We start from the raw sequence: 16438 nt of genomic DNA, 5'->3' as shown, positions 1-16438 counted from the left end.
TGCCTGGTTGCGGATGAAAAATGGACCCCGTCAGACCACTGTCGGAAGAAGAACAGCTGTTGCTTTGTATTATGATTAACTGGATGTGTTCATCAAGTACACTGCTACTGTACGTTCTCTCCCAGGTGACCCCAAAGGTGAGCATTTCACAATGATGTACTTTGTGTCGCGTTTGTTTTACGTGCGGTGTCGCGCACAGGACGGTATGTTCAGTTCTCAGCCATGACGACTGCGCTACTGTGAGGGCGCACTGCGAAAATCGTCGCGTAACGTGCGTAGAACTTCATGCATGTTGTCGAAAGCGATGCGGAATTCGCTACTTCTTTCATATGGCACTTGCTTAATTGTGTTGCAAAACGCGAAACCCACTCAACAAATCGCCTTATTGCCGTAGCTAGTAATCGCCGGACGGTATAAAAGAAGACGAATGAGGAATTTATAATTAACTTTTTTGTGTGTTGCGGTGAATAAAAAGCTTACGAACATTAAGAGTAAAAAAATTGCCAAAAATCGCATAAGTTAGGTAGGTTTAAGGTTCTAGCAGACTTAAGCGAACATAACGACGAAGTGCCTCGATAGATCAATATTTTAAGGGTCGTATGCGTAGGTAGTTGAAGTAATTTATACAGTGTACTTACGAGAACGAAACTGAATCGTACACCAAGGGTAATTACGCTTCTTATTTTCAGGCGAGAGGCTCGTACTGCTGCCTCTCCAGAAGCTCGCCGCTGCTGGAATGCCTCCACCGCGGCGAGAGTGCAGCATTCAAGCGCCACTTCAGGGTGACGAGGGAGACGTTCTGGAACCTGATGGCGATTCTGTGGGGAGACAGTCCCGCCATAACACACGGATGGTGTAGGGAGCTGCGCCTTCTTGTTTTTCTTTTGTGGTTAGGCTGCGGAGCACCTTTTCGAGTCGTAGCAGCGTGCTTCAACATCCCAAGAACAACAACATTCCGAATGGTCACGAGTGTTCTTAAAATTATGATGAAAAACCTCAACAAATTTATATACCTGCCAAATCCAGAAGAATTACCTGAGATTAGTGCAGGATTTTGCACCATGTCAAAGTACAACCATTTCGATGGCTTTGTTGGAGCCATAGATGGCACCCACATAAGGATACAAGCTCCAGCCATTATGCCGGAAGACTATTTCAACAGGAAGCATTTTTACTCAATCCAAATGCAGGCAGTCTGTGACCATCGGGGCATATTTGTAGACATTTTTGTTGGATACCCAGGCAGCGTCCACGATACCTGGGTTTTAAAGAATAGTCCCCTATACACTAGCAGCCTTTATCCCCCTCCTGGATATGCCATTTTAGGCGATTCCGGTTATCCCAACATGGTCGCACCAATCGCGATCACAACGCCGTATAAAGACACAACCCAGCCTGTGGAAGTACGGTTCAACACAGCCCACGCAAGAGCGCGTGCAATTGTTGAGCGCGCCTTTGGCCTTATGAAAGGCCGCTGGAGGTCGGTGTTCACAAAGGCACTGGAGGTGTCTGTGTGCAAGGCACCGGATGTCGTTGCTGCATGTGCAGCCATGCACAATGTGTGCATGCGGATGGGTGACGCATCCCCTGAGGAGCTCGAAGAAGACGTCGACATTGGTGGGGACCATGACACGGAACCTCCATCCCAGGATCCAGAAGCAGCACAAAGCAGAGACCGTCTGGCCGCCCGACTTTCCTGCCCTGCGCCGCGCGGCGATCATGACTACCATGCAGACATCTGAGACCAGTTTTTTTAGTTCATTGTCTGCAATCAGCTGGACTTTTTTTTAATCATCAAACATATTAGTTTATTAATAAATATAACCACAAAGCCTTGTGAAAATAACAATGTCTGCTGTTACATAACATACATGGTCTAAACGGTGGCTAGTTGTCATCCGCGCGCCTCATGAAAAAATCGAACATCTTCCCCATTAGTTCCGTTTGTTTTTCAACGTTGGTGAGGATGCGCTCCATGACGTCGTGTTTTTTCGGCGTCTCCTCGCGTCTCTGTCTTTTTGCCTCCCGGGGTTGCTGGTCATTCTGCACGAAACAAAAGCCACTTTATGCAACACAATGCGCAACCACCACGGAATGCAATAGGTTACAGCGATTACTGGTCACTGCTTACGTCTAAGAGAAGATGAAAGACCCATAAACAGGGGTCGTGTGCTCGAGGCGACGTCTCGACAAGAGGACGTACCTTCTTCAAGGCCGCGCAACTTGAAGGAAACAAGTCAGCTTGTCGAAACTTCGGCTCCCGCGACACCTAGTGCTCACCAACCTTTCATCTCTTTAAGCTTCTTGGATTTCAGCCTTTTTTTTTATATATTTAAGACGGTTAATGAAAGAGGGTGGCTATACGCACGTTTTGAATTATAACACAATATAACACAAATAACTGCACCCAATCTAATACGCATGCAATCATTATTTCGCAGTTCAACTTTCCTGACACGTCTCACTGGAACATCATTTCTTTGTCCTGGTACGTGCAGAAATTGTTGCTCCACAAAAGTGTACTCCATAATGCTAAAAACTATATATGTAGTGAAATGGGTAGTTACTGGGCTTTTAATTTATTCGTGATGTCATCAGCAATGATGCGCTTTTAATAATTAACGAAAAATATCCGGCAAAGCAGTGCGACGTTCGGTAAAGGGCTAAATAAATTTACAACAGCATTGAAGTGCTCACTGCATCCTCTGAATTCTCCGTGCTTGCATCAGCAAGCGCTGACGCAGTCAGCCGCGGTGGTGTCATAATCGGCCTTCCCGACATCACTGTATCCATCAATTCGAAGAACGGCCACGAGAGCTCATTTTCTTCGTTTCCAGCGCCAGTTGGCGGGTTCTTTAAATCCTGATGAAAGAAACAAGGCAGGAATAAAAAAACTAGTGGGACAAACTGTTTTCACAAATATCTAAATAAGCGCTTGTTGCGCTGGAAACAATAAAATCACGGCACTGATAAAATTTGCTGATATAAAAGGGCTAATTACCTTGTACTTCCTTAGCAGATTCAGCCACTTCTTGCGGCACTGTTCAGGCGTGGCGCCATGCAGGCCGATATCCTCAATGATTTTGCTGTAAGTCCATAAGATACACAAGTAACTGAGACACATCTAATGAAATTCAGATTTTAGAACATACTTTTCGATGTCTTGCCACGATCACAGCTACCGCTTTGTCATTTCCAAAAAAAAAAAAAAAAACGGACGCTGGTATTTGTTTGTACAGTCATGAAATCTGAGTTTCACCAGCGAAACCGAAAGCGCAACCGCCACACTCTTCCGAGACGGCCGCATGCAATGAGCGTCGTTACATCAATAATCGATCGACTTAACTTCGCGAGTGTGCGTCTCTGTTCGCAACTATATCCCGCATGGCACCCATGCGTTAATGAATGCAGATCTAACAGTAATCGTTTTCATGAGCAGTGACGTTATTCTGGTTACGGTCACCATGGCACTTCAGTTTCGGTTTTGCTGGTGAATTTCATTACTCTGTAATAACTAACAGAAGCCGCGTTTTGGAAATCTCAAAGCGGCAATGAATTCTCCAAAAGAAGAACTTCAGTTTTCCTACTTGATCGCGTGTCTCTATTATTTGAAAAGGAAATTAATCTAATATATTTAATTGCTGCCTCAACTGATTGTCCATATATGTGGGCTGCAACAGAGAAAGTAATTATGAAGGCAGCGAGGAAATAAGTTATTTTTTTGCGGATTTTTCGGACGCCTAATGAAACAAGTACGCATCCATACACATTCAAAGATATATCAGAAGTTCGGGAAGACATATATGGTAGCCTGACGAAATCCTTGGTGTCGCTGGAGCCAACGTTTCGACAAATGGACTTGCCTACATCAGTTGCTGCCTTGACGAAGACAAATGCACTTGTCTTCCTCAACTGGACTCCAGCGACGCCCCGGTTCCAGGAATTCTCATCACATACACTCATGACAGCAACAAATGTCGTGCGGCGACGGCAACTTACAGCCAGCCTTGCTTTGCTGCATTTCTTTTGCCAGTGAATAGACGCTCCAGCTCATGACGCCTAATTATCAGGCGCTTAGTTTGATCCTCGGTAACTGCAAAAGAGACAGGATATAGCGCTGATATGTACGCTTGTAAACAGTATTTCCAATCGTACATTATAAACGCAAAGGGGGAGGGGGCGTGCTCAAGTTGCCTGTACGTATACGCAAAAGAAATTAGGAGGAGTTATCACGTGTCCGGCGACACCTTTCCCTCCTCCCAAAACACACACATTGCATATGCACGTCTTCAAAAGCTCGCGCGCTTAATTTCACGACTCTCGCGTTGCGCAGCGCTTTATGACCACAACTGAACCAACAGCAAGCCAGTAAGGCACATGAGAAAACGTAGAATAGTGACGGAAAAGACTCGTCTTGCGCCATCAAGCGTGCATATATATTTTGCACTGTCGAAAACCGCGTACTACGAAGCCGTGTATTGCAACTTATGCAATTTTATATCGACTCGTGAACTGATAAGCACCTCTCAAAGATAGAGCCTGCATCTACTCGCGTCATTTGAAACACATGCATTTATTTCGGTTTGTATTACCGGGCTTTCATGGTGTTATTACACTTCAAGCAGTTTTCCGCACCGGACAGACAGCTTTCCGTTGCTGCGCGCAATGCTGAAAACGTTCACAACACCCTCGCTACACTTTAAGAACAACCAATGCAATTTATGGGAAGTCTACGCATTATGCATGGTCTAAAATGCAATAAAATACTTGCATTTAAACGCAGGGGCCTCAGTGGGAACGCGGAGCTGCGAAGAAGAAGCAGACGAATTTCCCGCGTCACCCGCCATTTTGTTTAGACAGCAAAGTAGCCTGCATCGTATTTGTCTCCGATGCTGTCTTCGCGAAGCTGTCTATTTTGCCGGCTACGTGAGAATTGGAATGGGACTTAAGATGGCCGCTGTCCACTTAGCCGTCTATTTAGCCGTCTACGGTGAGTATTGGAACACACCCATTGTAGTACGAGGTCTTTCACAATTTTTATTACTGTAGCCAGAAGAAGTTCTCCGTTATCCATTATATATATATATATATATATATATATATATATATATATATATATATATATATATATATATATATATATATATATATATATGTGTGTGTGTGTGTGCGTGTGTGTGTGTGTTTGTGTGTGTGTGTGTGTGTGTGTGTGTGTGTGTGTGTGTGTGTGTGTATAGTGTTTGTCACTTTGATGATGTACTGGGCTATCGCTTTGATTACTGCTGGGCGAAACCACTGAAGATTTCACGGTGTAACCATGATTGCTTCAGGAGCTTCGCCCAAGCTCTTCATCATACACCCGTGGATATGCTGTAATTTTTTTATCTTTTGTGACTATAGTTTTGACCTTTTTGAGTGGCAGTCCCATTATTTCCTCGCCTGGAGCGATTAAATACGCTTTATTCGGGTAAGCTGCACTGAACTCACTGGCCTTAAGCATTCCTATCGTGAGGCACCCCATGCGGTTGCCATGTGTTGAAACACAACCACGAAACGAAAACTCTACACTTCAGAATGGGCGTCTCCATTGTAGTCATTCTGGTGACCTGTGTCCAAATGTTTCTCGAATCCTGGCGCAAAATCCCTTTCACAAATAACCCATATGTTATGTATGGGAAATGGATTCTTTAAAACGGCACCCCCCCCCCCCCCCCCACACACACACACACACACAACACACCCCCGTTCCACCTGCTTCGTTGTCCCGGCCATTACGGGCCTAAGTTTTGTGACGGCGGCCAGCTAGCTGAGATGCCTTGAGAGCCCTGGCTGTAGTAAAGGGCACCATTTCGCGCAGAGAGATGATTCAATTTTATCGGAAGTTATACTCCTTTATTCATCATTTGAGACACAAGGCTCCACCCGATCAGAGAAAACTGTGAGCGCTACGCAGAAGCAGGCGTGTTATCGTTGCTCACTAGGCTCGGCCCATCGCGTGATATTCAGCCCAAGCCTCCTCCAATTGCAGAATCCATCAGAGGGCCATCAACGCTAGCTTCTTCATTGGCAGCAGTGGACGGCATTGAACTTCCTCGTGCTGTAGCCTCGTCAGCCTTAGCGATAGCCATGATGCCTGCAAAATCAACCGCATTGTCGTTGTTGTCAGCAAATGCCACAAGATTACATTCGTGATGTATACAAATAGTGCTCGCTAAGTGCAAACCGCCTCAAGTAGGAAGAAGAATTATTCTGTTATGGCATTTTATCTGCTGGAATATTGCACTTATCAGCAGCTGTTATAGAAAACATGATTCTTCCAGCGCATATTCCTCTTCTTATTTAACAATGCAATACACAGTTTCTCAAACATGCGCTATGGAAAGCACCAAATGGAGATCATACTGGCAAGGTTTAGGACTGTGATGCGAGTTCCCTGAACATATCAAGGAAGATTTTTTCAATGAAAAACAGACGAGGGCGAAAGGCAGCTCTCATGTGTGTTTCCACGTTTCTCAGGCATCCGTCCTGTTCAGCTTCGCATAAAAACTTGCTGGGAGTATCTGATGCCTTTTCCCAATTTGTCGGTGTGTATCAGTACGTCTGCAATGCCAAAACCATGCCATTAAATTTTCCTCTTTTAAAGACTTTCATCGTTGAAGCCATCCGTATAAATCGTGCAGAATAATATAATGATTCGCTAATGATATTGCACTATTCCCTGTTTATGAACATGTTACTGGAGATCTACATTCTGCAAAGGAACTGGTTAAAAATTATTCATGAAAAAAAAAATCAAAGGAATACGTGTTTTGGATCATTAATGCGGTTTCCTGAGGACTTTGGAAAGGAAAACTCTGAGGACTTTGGAAAGGAAGACACCGAATGCGCTGATGCAAAAGTATAGAACCGATAGTAGTTCGTGGCATGCATGATAAAGCAGTTTGAACTCACCACAAGTTAATACAGCGAAAATCAGAAGAAATGTACCTATACGTCCTGCCATGGCACGCCAAATGATTTGCTTTGCGTCTTTTCCTAGTGTAGGCAAAACCGGAAACCCTGAAAGAAAGACGTTAATTGAATATGCTGGTATTTTCGAATGATATTACTTTATCTGGTGTTCCAGAAAAAACAAGATTCTTCGCCGGGTAATTTTCACATCGGAACAGACTAATTAGGTATACAATCAAGGCGGTGATGCGGGCTAGTTGGTTTGAGTCAGAATCATATTCGTAGCTCAAGAAACCAGATGCAAACACAAGTAAGGAACACATACACAGGACGGGCGCAAGGCATCAAATGGTTTATTACAGAAAGACAACTTGAGAAGCCGAAAACCTCCGCGCATCAGCGCATGCGCACCATCACACTCCGAATTCTTTCTTATAACTTCATCCCCACGTGACACACCCTACATGCGCAAGATTTGTGTTCATATACTCAAGCACTTTACGGGACAGAGCAAGCGACGCGACATTTACACATTTTCTTTCATTCTCGCTTATTGGATCTCCAAGCATCGCTTAGTGGCTCTGCTGCTTTTGACAGGCAGATCCATCTCTGGAATAAAAATAACAGTGCGGCTTCAACAGGATCTTCAAGCGTGACTGGCACTTCCGAAAAAAGAACTTGATAAAAGGAGAAAGGCTCCTCATTTGCGTTTACGGAGAAGAGGAGACGATCGACGACAACGACGCCTGAAGGAAAGCGAAATGCATTTTCCAAGTCGCGATTACACCGTGTAGGACGTATACCTCGAGGTAAGTCTCATTCCGTCGTTTTAGAGATACGTAATGGTCCGCATGCACTCCGAAATGAAGCCGTGCACGCTATTGATGCTTTGCGGTGTGGACTACAAATGATATGATTGTTGTTTTGATATGTTACGCTTACAGTAGCAGCCGTGTACTTTCCTGAACAGACGTCTGCGGCGTGCGAAAAAACAAATAAACTATACGGCCATGACACTCTTTCCTGAGAAGGTTGGAGTCAAGTCATCCGTGCCGCTGGAGAATCACGCGCCGAATAAGGCGCGAGGCAACTAGCTGAGCTTTAACCACTGTGAAGCAAGATGAACTGCTCGTCTCGTTTTATTGGCTCTCGCGTCATGCTTGTACTCTCTTTTTATGAGGAAATCTATTTCACAGGCATATAAAACCTACTGCGCGAAACCGGTTAGAAAATCGCACAAAGTCAGAAGGTGGTTTCTTCAAGGTTTCAATTGCAAAGCATGAAATAAGTGCCAGTTATATTTAGCGACCTAAATATATATCGCCCTAATAAAGTGACAAAAACAAAGCAAACCTGCAAAACGATGTCAAAGGCTGCCGAAAATGCACAGACGTCTGTTCCGGCATGATAAAGCAGCCTTTCCGGCGCGTGAATTGCAGGCGCCGAACATCTTACAATGTGCCGAGTTCAGTTGAATTCAACCAACCGCGCAACGCTAACGGTATAGCGCGAGTGTGAACGTTCAACAACGATAGGTAGGTCTCACGAACACGGGGAAGCAAAACACAAAGTTGTTTCACCTACAACCGTAACTGCGCTTTCACAAGAGCGCTGTCAGCTATCCACGCTTGCCGCCTTTATTTCTCGTGCAACATGCAGGGGAACCGATACAGTTTCACACGTTAATCGCGTGCCTTGGTGTTGTCTCCAAAGTTGTAGCAGGCCACGACGCCGCAATACTTCGGACCTCGCTGGCGCTTCCGCGAGGTTGCTTCTGCCAACGTCGAAATGCAGCTTCGCACAGCCAGCCTCTCGGTTCAGCCTGCCAAGCTGTCGGCACGGCGCCCCAGTTCCCCGCAACGACTGAGCAACTCGCGCGCGCGCGTGCTCCCGCGTCCGACAAACACGCTGAGTCGGCTGCGCTTGCATCCAGTTGCGCCAGAGCTTCTCTCCAGAGCCGCAGCGCGGCGCTGCCGTCGCGCCGCAAACTTGAGCTTGGGATCCCTATAGCAAATGCTTCTATCATTTCTCGCGTTGTCTGATCCTTGCCTTCTGTAAGCAGACGTGTAATGGTGAATTCTAGAGCACAACAACACCTGCACCATGGTCCGCCAGATATCCCCCGCTGCTTGCGCATCAGCTACCGCACGGTGCTCTCGCAATCTGTCATTAAGACAGCGCCCGGTTTGTCCTATGCAGCATCTGCCACATGAAAGGGCCAGGTTGTACACGACACCTGTATCGCAAGCTACGAACTGTGCCGCGTGCTTTTTGGTGCACGCACTTTGTTCTTTGCGACCGTTCACAACAGGTCACATACGGGCCAGCTTCTCTGGAGCAGACAATAGCACTGACGCACCGCACTTTGCTGCCAACTTCTTGAGCCGGTGGGAGAAGCGGTGAACGTATGGCAAGGTCAGAAGTCACGCACTTGGCTTGCCAGAGAACCTGGATCGAGCACTACATCAGTCCTCGCCTCCTTTAGGAGGACGTCGGCCACAGAAATGACGAGTTCTTGGAAAAACCCGCCCTCTCGAGGCGTTCTACTTGGCGCTGCAAACATTGCCAAACAAGGTGTTCACATGAGTTTGCGAGGGCCGCCCTAAGGCAGCTGACAGCGATTCCCCTTTTTATTGGTTTGTATGGGCCGAATCATACCTGAGCATTTCCGTTTTCGAATGTGGTTTCTAGCTCCAGCACACATGCTTCTCAGGCATCTCGAAACACGCATCGATGAATTGGATACTCCCCCCTTCCGGCATTTCGTGAGTGAACTGAAGCCTTTTGCACAGGAACTAAACACATTTAAAATACTCCGGACACATTTTTCCGTGCATTAGGCTCTACCCCCCTTATCGCCACCAGGTAGCCGTCAACCTACCAAAAATTACTGCTCTGGGGGTCTGGTCAATTTGCGCTATCATGCGTTTGTCTCTATCAGCTAAAAATTAGGCTCTACCCCCCTTGTCGCCACCATGTAGCCGTCAACCTACTATAAATTACTGTTCTGGGGGTCTGGTCAATTTGCGCTATCATGCGTTTGTCTCTATCAGCTAAAAATAATGTACTTAAAATTGAGCTATGCTCGACCTAATACAAACACCTTCCCTCCGTATAAAAACCTGCTCATTGAAAGAGACATATGTATTCGCAAGATAAAAAGACAGTAATTCTAAAAAAACTCTCAGTCAGTAGCCCGGAGGAGCTGCGAAAGCTTAAAGGGTCCGACTCCTCGATGGCATCTCTGACTACTCTAAAAATTTCATCGTGAGGAATATAATAAAAACAATACTCGGCATCGACGGAAAAAGATAAAAACTGACTCTGAAGGGCTTCCTAATTCCCGGAAAATTTCGATCAAGCCACTCATGTGCAGTGTTTCAGCTTCATTTCCTGTAGAAACCGTATTCGGGATTCGGCAGAGTTTTGTATGACAACCAATAGTTGAAGTATTAAGGTTGCCACGGCTTGACCCACAGCGTTATAATAAGTTTCCTCACCTGGGACGCACTGGCCATCGAGCTCCATGGCAAATACATACCTGCTGAGTCGGCAACACTACTCTTAGACGCCAAAGTTATCATGTGATTATTTCTCAGATTTAATGGCTGCTCCTGCAATCCTGTCATTGATTTTCTTAATCGCAGCAGCATATCAGTTCCACGCGACGTTTTCAGCTATTGACGCGCAGAAAGCGGTTGCATATTCAACTTGTGCGCACATAAAAATGTAGCGTTCAGTAATAGAGCCCTGCTTTTGGAGAAAGCGCATATACGCATCAGCGGCTGTACGTCACTATTTAAACGCGTTAAGGTGTAAACTAAAGCCAACCATCCATAAATGTTTAACAGAATGACTGAGCAATCAATTTGGAGTAAAGCCATGCATTTTAGCCTCAACAATAAAAAGAAGAAAAAAAAAGCAAATTCTTTAGTGACATTTCCGAGCCAATAGCTAAGTGCACGATCGCTTTTGCTTTAAGTTATTCTAACGCCATTGACTCCGACTATACCGAAATGTCCCAGCATGCATGGAGTCAAATATTGAAAATTTCGCTCATTTAATGCTTCTCGAGCACGATTATTTTGTTAGCAACTATCAAGAATCATGTGATACCAGAGAACGTAAGGAAGCCTATGTACTGTGCACATATTTTCTGGGGCTCAAAACGCAAAAAGTTAGCAATAACACAACGTGGCTATGAATATAACGCCTAAAGGTGCGATATGTTCTAATAATGGAAGAACAAATATTTGCTTGAAACAATTCCAGGGCGACTGACCAAATTTCCCTTTTGGTTAAACAGTGTGCAAGTACCGTCGACAGCACCCTTTTTATTCACCAATGCGGTGTCATTGCCCCTAACGCAAAGTTAACCAACCGGATATTTTGTCTCAATAATTGGACCTATAACCGGTGATATATAGGCTTAAAAAAAGCGAAGCTTCGTGGAACAATTGACGAGAGCGAAGGTGACGCAAGGATGACGAATGGTATTGGCGCCAACGACCGCTTCATCAAAATATCTAGAAACAACACTAGATGATTATCAGAATAGCGGCGATGTAGGATATTACTATTCACATCGAGTAATAACGGTCGGTTGGTTGCTTGGGCATCAAAAAATAACTGCAAACAAGTCCAAATGAGATCCAAAGTAAGTTGAATGACTTGTTTACGATTTCCACTTTATGGATGAGCACTTCTGCTATCAGTAAACTGCTCTCTTGTTACTTCCTAAAAACTGCATAGCGTTCTAAAGCAGGAAAGGGTCCTGCATTCCACGTCGAGCAATACACATGTTTACGCGTTTTTTACTCAAAATACTCTCAAAATAACACCATTTTAGCGAGCGCAGCAATGAACTCATTATGTGTATATGTTGCAGGGACAACCAGTAACACTAAATACAACCAGTAACAATAAGTTCCACGGAATTTTGCTTTTGCAGGAGATTGTTGCCGCTCGTTCGGGCACTCGACACGAGCTTAATTTTTCACGAACTACGCACAAAGGAATGCTTGAAAAACCTCCATTGCAGTAATTATTTTATAAGATCATTTTTCTTCGTTTGTTACTGCACGAGGCGTCAGTATAGGCAATAATTTGGGAGCACGGTAATTGTGCGTTCTAGTTTCTCTGCATTATTAATGTCATGAGGGCGTCTGGTAGCGTTTTCACGAGTAAGAAGCCAAGATAGATAACCCCCAAAAATCCTGGTACGCATTATGCAGGATTGGTTGGAACTCTCATTGTGCCCATAATTTTTACGGTACCGCTATGTAATCTGATAATTCAAATACAAAGCTTCATGCGTCTCCAGCAGAGGATGAATAAAGTGGTGCCAAAGGGGATTTTAGCACGATCATTTCTCTATTACAGTAATCTAGTGGCCGCTTTCAATTGGGGACATTACTACAATGCGCTTGGTTCCTATCTATCCGCCTATGTTGGTGTAAGTTGTAGAATGAATGGCAGGTGACCGCATGAGTCACATGATATGCCTGCATATGATGCAGTTGTCATGGTGACGCCATGATCGTCGCTTCATTACTTTGCTATAAACGGCTCCTTCTATATATATGCCCGAAAATTTTAGAAAATGAGAGAATGTACAGCAATATAAGGTAAAATAGAAAATAAGTGAACATTTGCTGCCTGTCTTCATAGTTGCTGTTTTGGTAGTGCCAGATACCTTAAGATGAATAGCGAATATACAGCATTTATTCAGGAAAAATAAAATCAGTTACCATTTATTTACACAAAGCATAGCTTCGACCAAACAGAAATATTCGAGTCCGTCCGACGAAGAGCTAATTTCCGCTTTAAGATGTACAAAGTTTCGCATCGGTTAATGCTTCCAAATTGATGAAATTCCACCTGAAATCCCATTGAAACCGAATATGAAACACTGGCGAGCGCTCCTACCAGGCAATCAGAATCAAGTCACGGTTTCCGAGAACGAATTCGCAGCTCTTGGTTTTTAAAATTTGTTTGCTTACCTCCGCTTCTTGTGTCACAAAGGCGTGGGCGGCGCACATATCCACGAAGCGGAGTGGATCGATTGTTGCTGTAACGGCGATCTCATCACTGATGTAAGCGAGGAGTGTCACCTTCGCGCTCACACGTATTTAAGTTGCGGTTTAGCCGAGTACATTAGCCTAATTTTTTTTACTATGCGAAATTTAGCAGCGCCGGCTGTTTCCAAATTTCAAATCCGGAATGGGCTCTCAGCGGGGAAGTGTTCAATTCCGCCTTTACATCCGATGGCCTGTCTCCTCGAACTAAAATACTGGATCAGTTACTTTCTTGATTTGCTCGTAATCGATGTAAAACAATTAAAAGAGAAGAATTCCTTAGGCACCAAAGTGCCTTGACCATTGCTATCTATCTATCTATCTATCTATCTATCTATCTATCTATCTATCTATCTATCTATCTATCTATCTATCTATCTATCTATCTATCTATCTATCTATCTGTCTATCTATCTATCTATCTATCTATCTATCTATCTATCTATCTATCTATCTATCTATCTATCTTATAAAGTTCCAACGAAAGCAGAGCGCAGCCGGCGACAACAGCCATCATGTCGGTGACTTTCTTCAAGGACAACCGCAGCGACTCTGTGGTATTCAAGAAATATCAAGTCTAGGACGACGCAGTCGTGGAACTTCCTGGATATGTCACTACAGGTGAGCTTCTGAACCTCATTCTGAACGAAGCCTCCATGTCTTTAGTGGAACTTTCGAAGCGAGATTTCGTGAAAGTCAACATTCCTAAAGATAGGTTCGACGGACTGATACTGACAGCGACAAAAATGATTTTCGCGGTTTGTCCGCGTCGTCTGACGTGTTAACGACAGTAGTGCGAGCCAGTACATTTCAACAACAGCAAATTTCGCAGCATAACGTTGTCATTGAGAATCTCGCTGCCGAGTTGACGAAGCGGGCAAAACAATCATCGCGACGAATACAACCACAAATATTCGACGTCACATTCGACAATCTTGAAGGGTGGATACCTTTCTATCAAGAAGGTGTGATGAAGAGTGGGTGGCTGTCTGATGAAGACTTGATGATGAATATATGACAGTTCCTTCGCAGGGTACCTCAAATGTGGAACGAGTGGCGATTTTCCAAATAGTAGCCTGAACCGTGGTGTAAATAGAAACCAAGTTTCCTTGCAACTTTCAACAAGAATCAGTTTGAGCGGAGGCATGAGGCGATACTTTACCGCTTTGAGTCCGGAACGCCGCTCGATTATTTTCTTGAAAAACAGCTACTTCTTCGCATAGCTCGAACTGGATTGTCGGCCTCGTCACTTCTTGTCCTTATCATCCACGGCTTGCCTACAGATTTCTAACGACACGATTTAATCACTGTCCGAAAACATCGGAAGCGCTTCTCAAGGTACTCAAGCTTTTATTGCATCCTTGGGCTCAACGAGACTTCAGAAGTAAGCAAGGTGTTTGTGAGGCGACAAGCGTTAGCCACTTGGGTGAAAATTACTCGTGAGAATATAGAGGCGTCATTTGTGACATTAGTGGGAGCACAACTCCCGTACAGAAGAATAGGCCTACAAAAGATGACTGCAATGTTGAAGTGCAATATAACTCTAAACTCATCCATACAACGCATGAGACCGTTCACTGCAGATACAACTCCAAGTGGACGGTTGAGCTGTGCAAGCACTTGCAGACAGCCGAGCTTCAGTTTCGTTAATAAAAAGAAGCAAAGTAAAACCCGATGACATATTCATAGGCAGCGTTGTCATTGTACGGGGCTATGACTGCCATGAAAAAGAACACTGCGAATGGATAAGGATACATCTGAAGTATCAGTCACAATGCAGAAATACGGGAACTGGAGATAGAAGGCACCCAGTACGACTTTCTACTCTCTTGTACAGACATGAAATTGCTGAAGCTTAACATTCACTGGGATGACACTGTCTCAGTGAGACAAGATGTGCAACCTGTGGGAAAGACAGACAAAATTCGCATTGTGACGAAATCTAATTACATAGTTACAATATATCCAGAATCATTCTGCAGAGGAGGCTATCCTCCAGGTACAAGAAAGTATGAAGTTCCATTCAAACTGCATGACACAACGATTGTACGGAAGAAACTACACAACCTCGCCAAGGAACAGAAAGCATAGCTGAAGGAAAAGCTTGGGAAGATGCTGGATGCAAGAATTCTCCGTCCGTCCGTATCGCCACATGCATCGCAGTTGACCATAGCGCCCAAGGAGGATGGGAGCCTTCGACTTTGCACGGATTACAAAGCATTTAACAGTCAGACGCATCTAATTCCTATTTCTATGCCCATGATAGATGGGATTATAGACAAATAAGGCGAATGTCCCTGGTTTACCAGGATATACCTCTGTAAAAGCTTCAGGCAAGCACCTCTTCAAGAGGATAGAAAGCAGCACAGCGCTTCATAACTCCATTGAACATTTATATGTACAACCGGCTGGCGTTCGGATGGAAGAGCTCGCCTTCCAGGTAACAGAAAAGAACGAACAGTTCTACACCCGTTAATTGGAACCTTTTGCGATGTCTACGTGGAAGATATCATCGTTTATTCCATAAGCGAAGTCCTCCATCAACAACACGTTGTGCAGGTCCTCACAGCCTTGTCAGAAGCCGACTTCAAAGTCAAGTTTAAAAGAAGAGAATATTTTAGTGCAACGTGCCTTTTCTGGGCAGAGTACTGGACGATACTACGAATAACACCAAGTAGGAATCAGTGGCGCCGATCGCGAAATTCGCGAAGCCCTTTGATGTCGAGTCACTGCGCGTGTTTTTGGGGCTGGCCGGTCATTTTAGGGCATTCATCCAAGATTATGCTTTTAAAACGAGGTGTTTTAAAACTGACGCAAAAAATGCACCGTACTTGTTTACAGATGACTGCGAAACAGCCTACAAAGAACTGGTGCGAGTTATATCGTCGGATCCAGTCCTTACACTCCTTTGATCTTTGATCTTACAGTCCTTTGATCTACCATCCGAGCACAAGACGGATGCATAACATGACGGAACGGGAGCAATAATTTACCTGGGAGATAAAAGCCATCCAAGTCATCGCTAACTCCGCGCAATTTGTTACCACAGCTACACATTTAACAAAGCGGAAGTGAACCATACAACAATTGACAAAGAAGCACGGGCTGTTCTAACGTATGTCGGTACTTCCGCTCTTACCTGGAAAGTAGAAACTTCAAGTTATACATTGACCACGACACGCTTACCCACATTTTGAAAATGACAGAGCCCAAAGGAAAAGTCGCACAGCGGGTAAGAGAGCTAGAACAGTTAGGCTTTGAAGTGAACCGTCACCCGGGAAGATAAATGAATGACGCCGACGCAATGTCTAGGCTGGGGTCATACTTGCTGATCTACAATAGAAAACCATAACTGCAGCCAAACATTGCGAAGGGACTGAAGCTTTACAACTGACACAAACAGAAAGAAT

General features: G+C 44.6%; 1 protein-coding gene across 1 annotated transcript; it reads right to left on the bottom strand.

The window, feature by feature from the left end:
• Nucleotides 1–1781: 1781 nt before the first annotated feature.
• LOC119389113 (uncharacterized) lies at nt 1782–4658 on the bottom strand. The gene is made up of 4 exons (XM_037656361.2): nt 4000–4658; nt 3002–3086; nt 2698–2862; nt 1782–2043 (listed from the first exon to the last, which is right to left on the bottom strand). Exons 1-4 carry the CDS (start codon nt 4155–4157, stop codon nt 1888–1890), a joined length of 564 nt encoding a protein of 187 aa, XP_037512289.1. The 5' UTR covers nt 4158–4658; the 3' UTR covers nt 1782–1887.
• Between the last annotated feature and the right edge of the window lie 11780 nt (nt 4659–16438).

This window comes from Rhipicephalus sanguineus, chromosome 4 (assembly GCF_013339695.2).
Source record: "Rhipicephalus sanguineus isolate Rsan-2018 chromosome 4, BIME_Rsan_1.4, whole genome shotgun sequence".
Taxonomy (NCBI): Eukaryota; Metazoa; Arthropoda; class Arachnida; order Ixodida; family Ixodidae; genus Rhipicephalus; species Rhipicephalus sanguineus.
This window is presented reverse-complemented; position numbering and strand designations above follow the sequence as displayed.

Bases quoted from the DNA above. Each gene is read 5' to 3' on its own strand.
- LOC119389113 (XM_037656361.2), bottom strand. From the start codon at position 4,157: ATGTACGATTGGAAATACTGTTTACAAGCGTACATATCAGCGCTATAT. The intron at 2,863-3,001 runs GTAATTAGCCCT...TTCTTTCATCAG, and splicing joins ATCTGCTAAGGAAGTACAAG to GATTTAAAGAACCCGCCAAC. The intron at 2,044-2,697 runs GTGAGCACTTCA...TGTTTCGTGCAG, and splicing joins CGGAGAATTCAGAGGATGCA to AATGACCAGCAACCCCGGGA.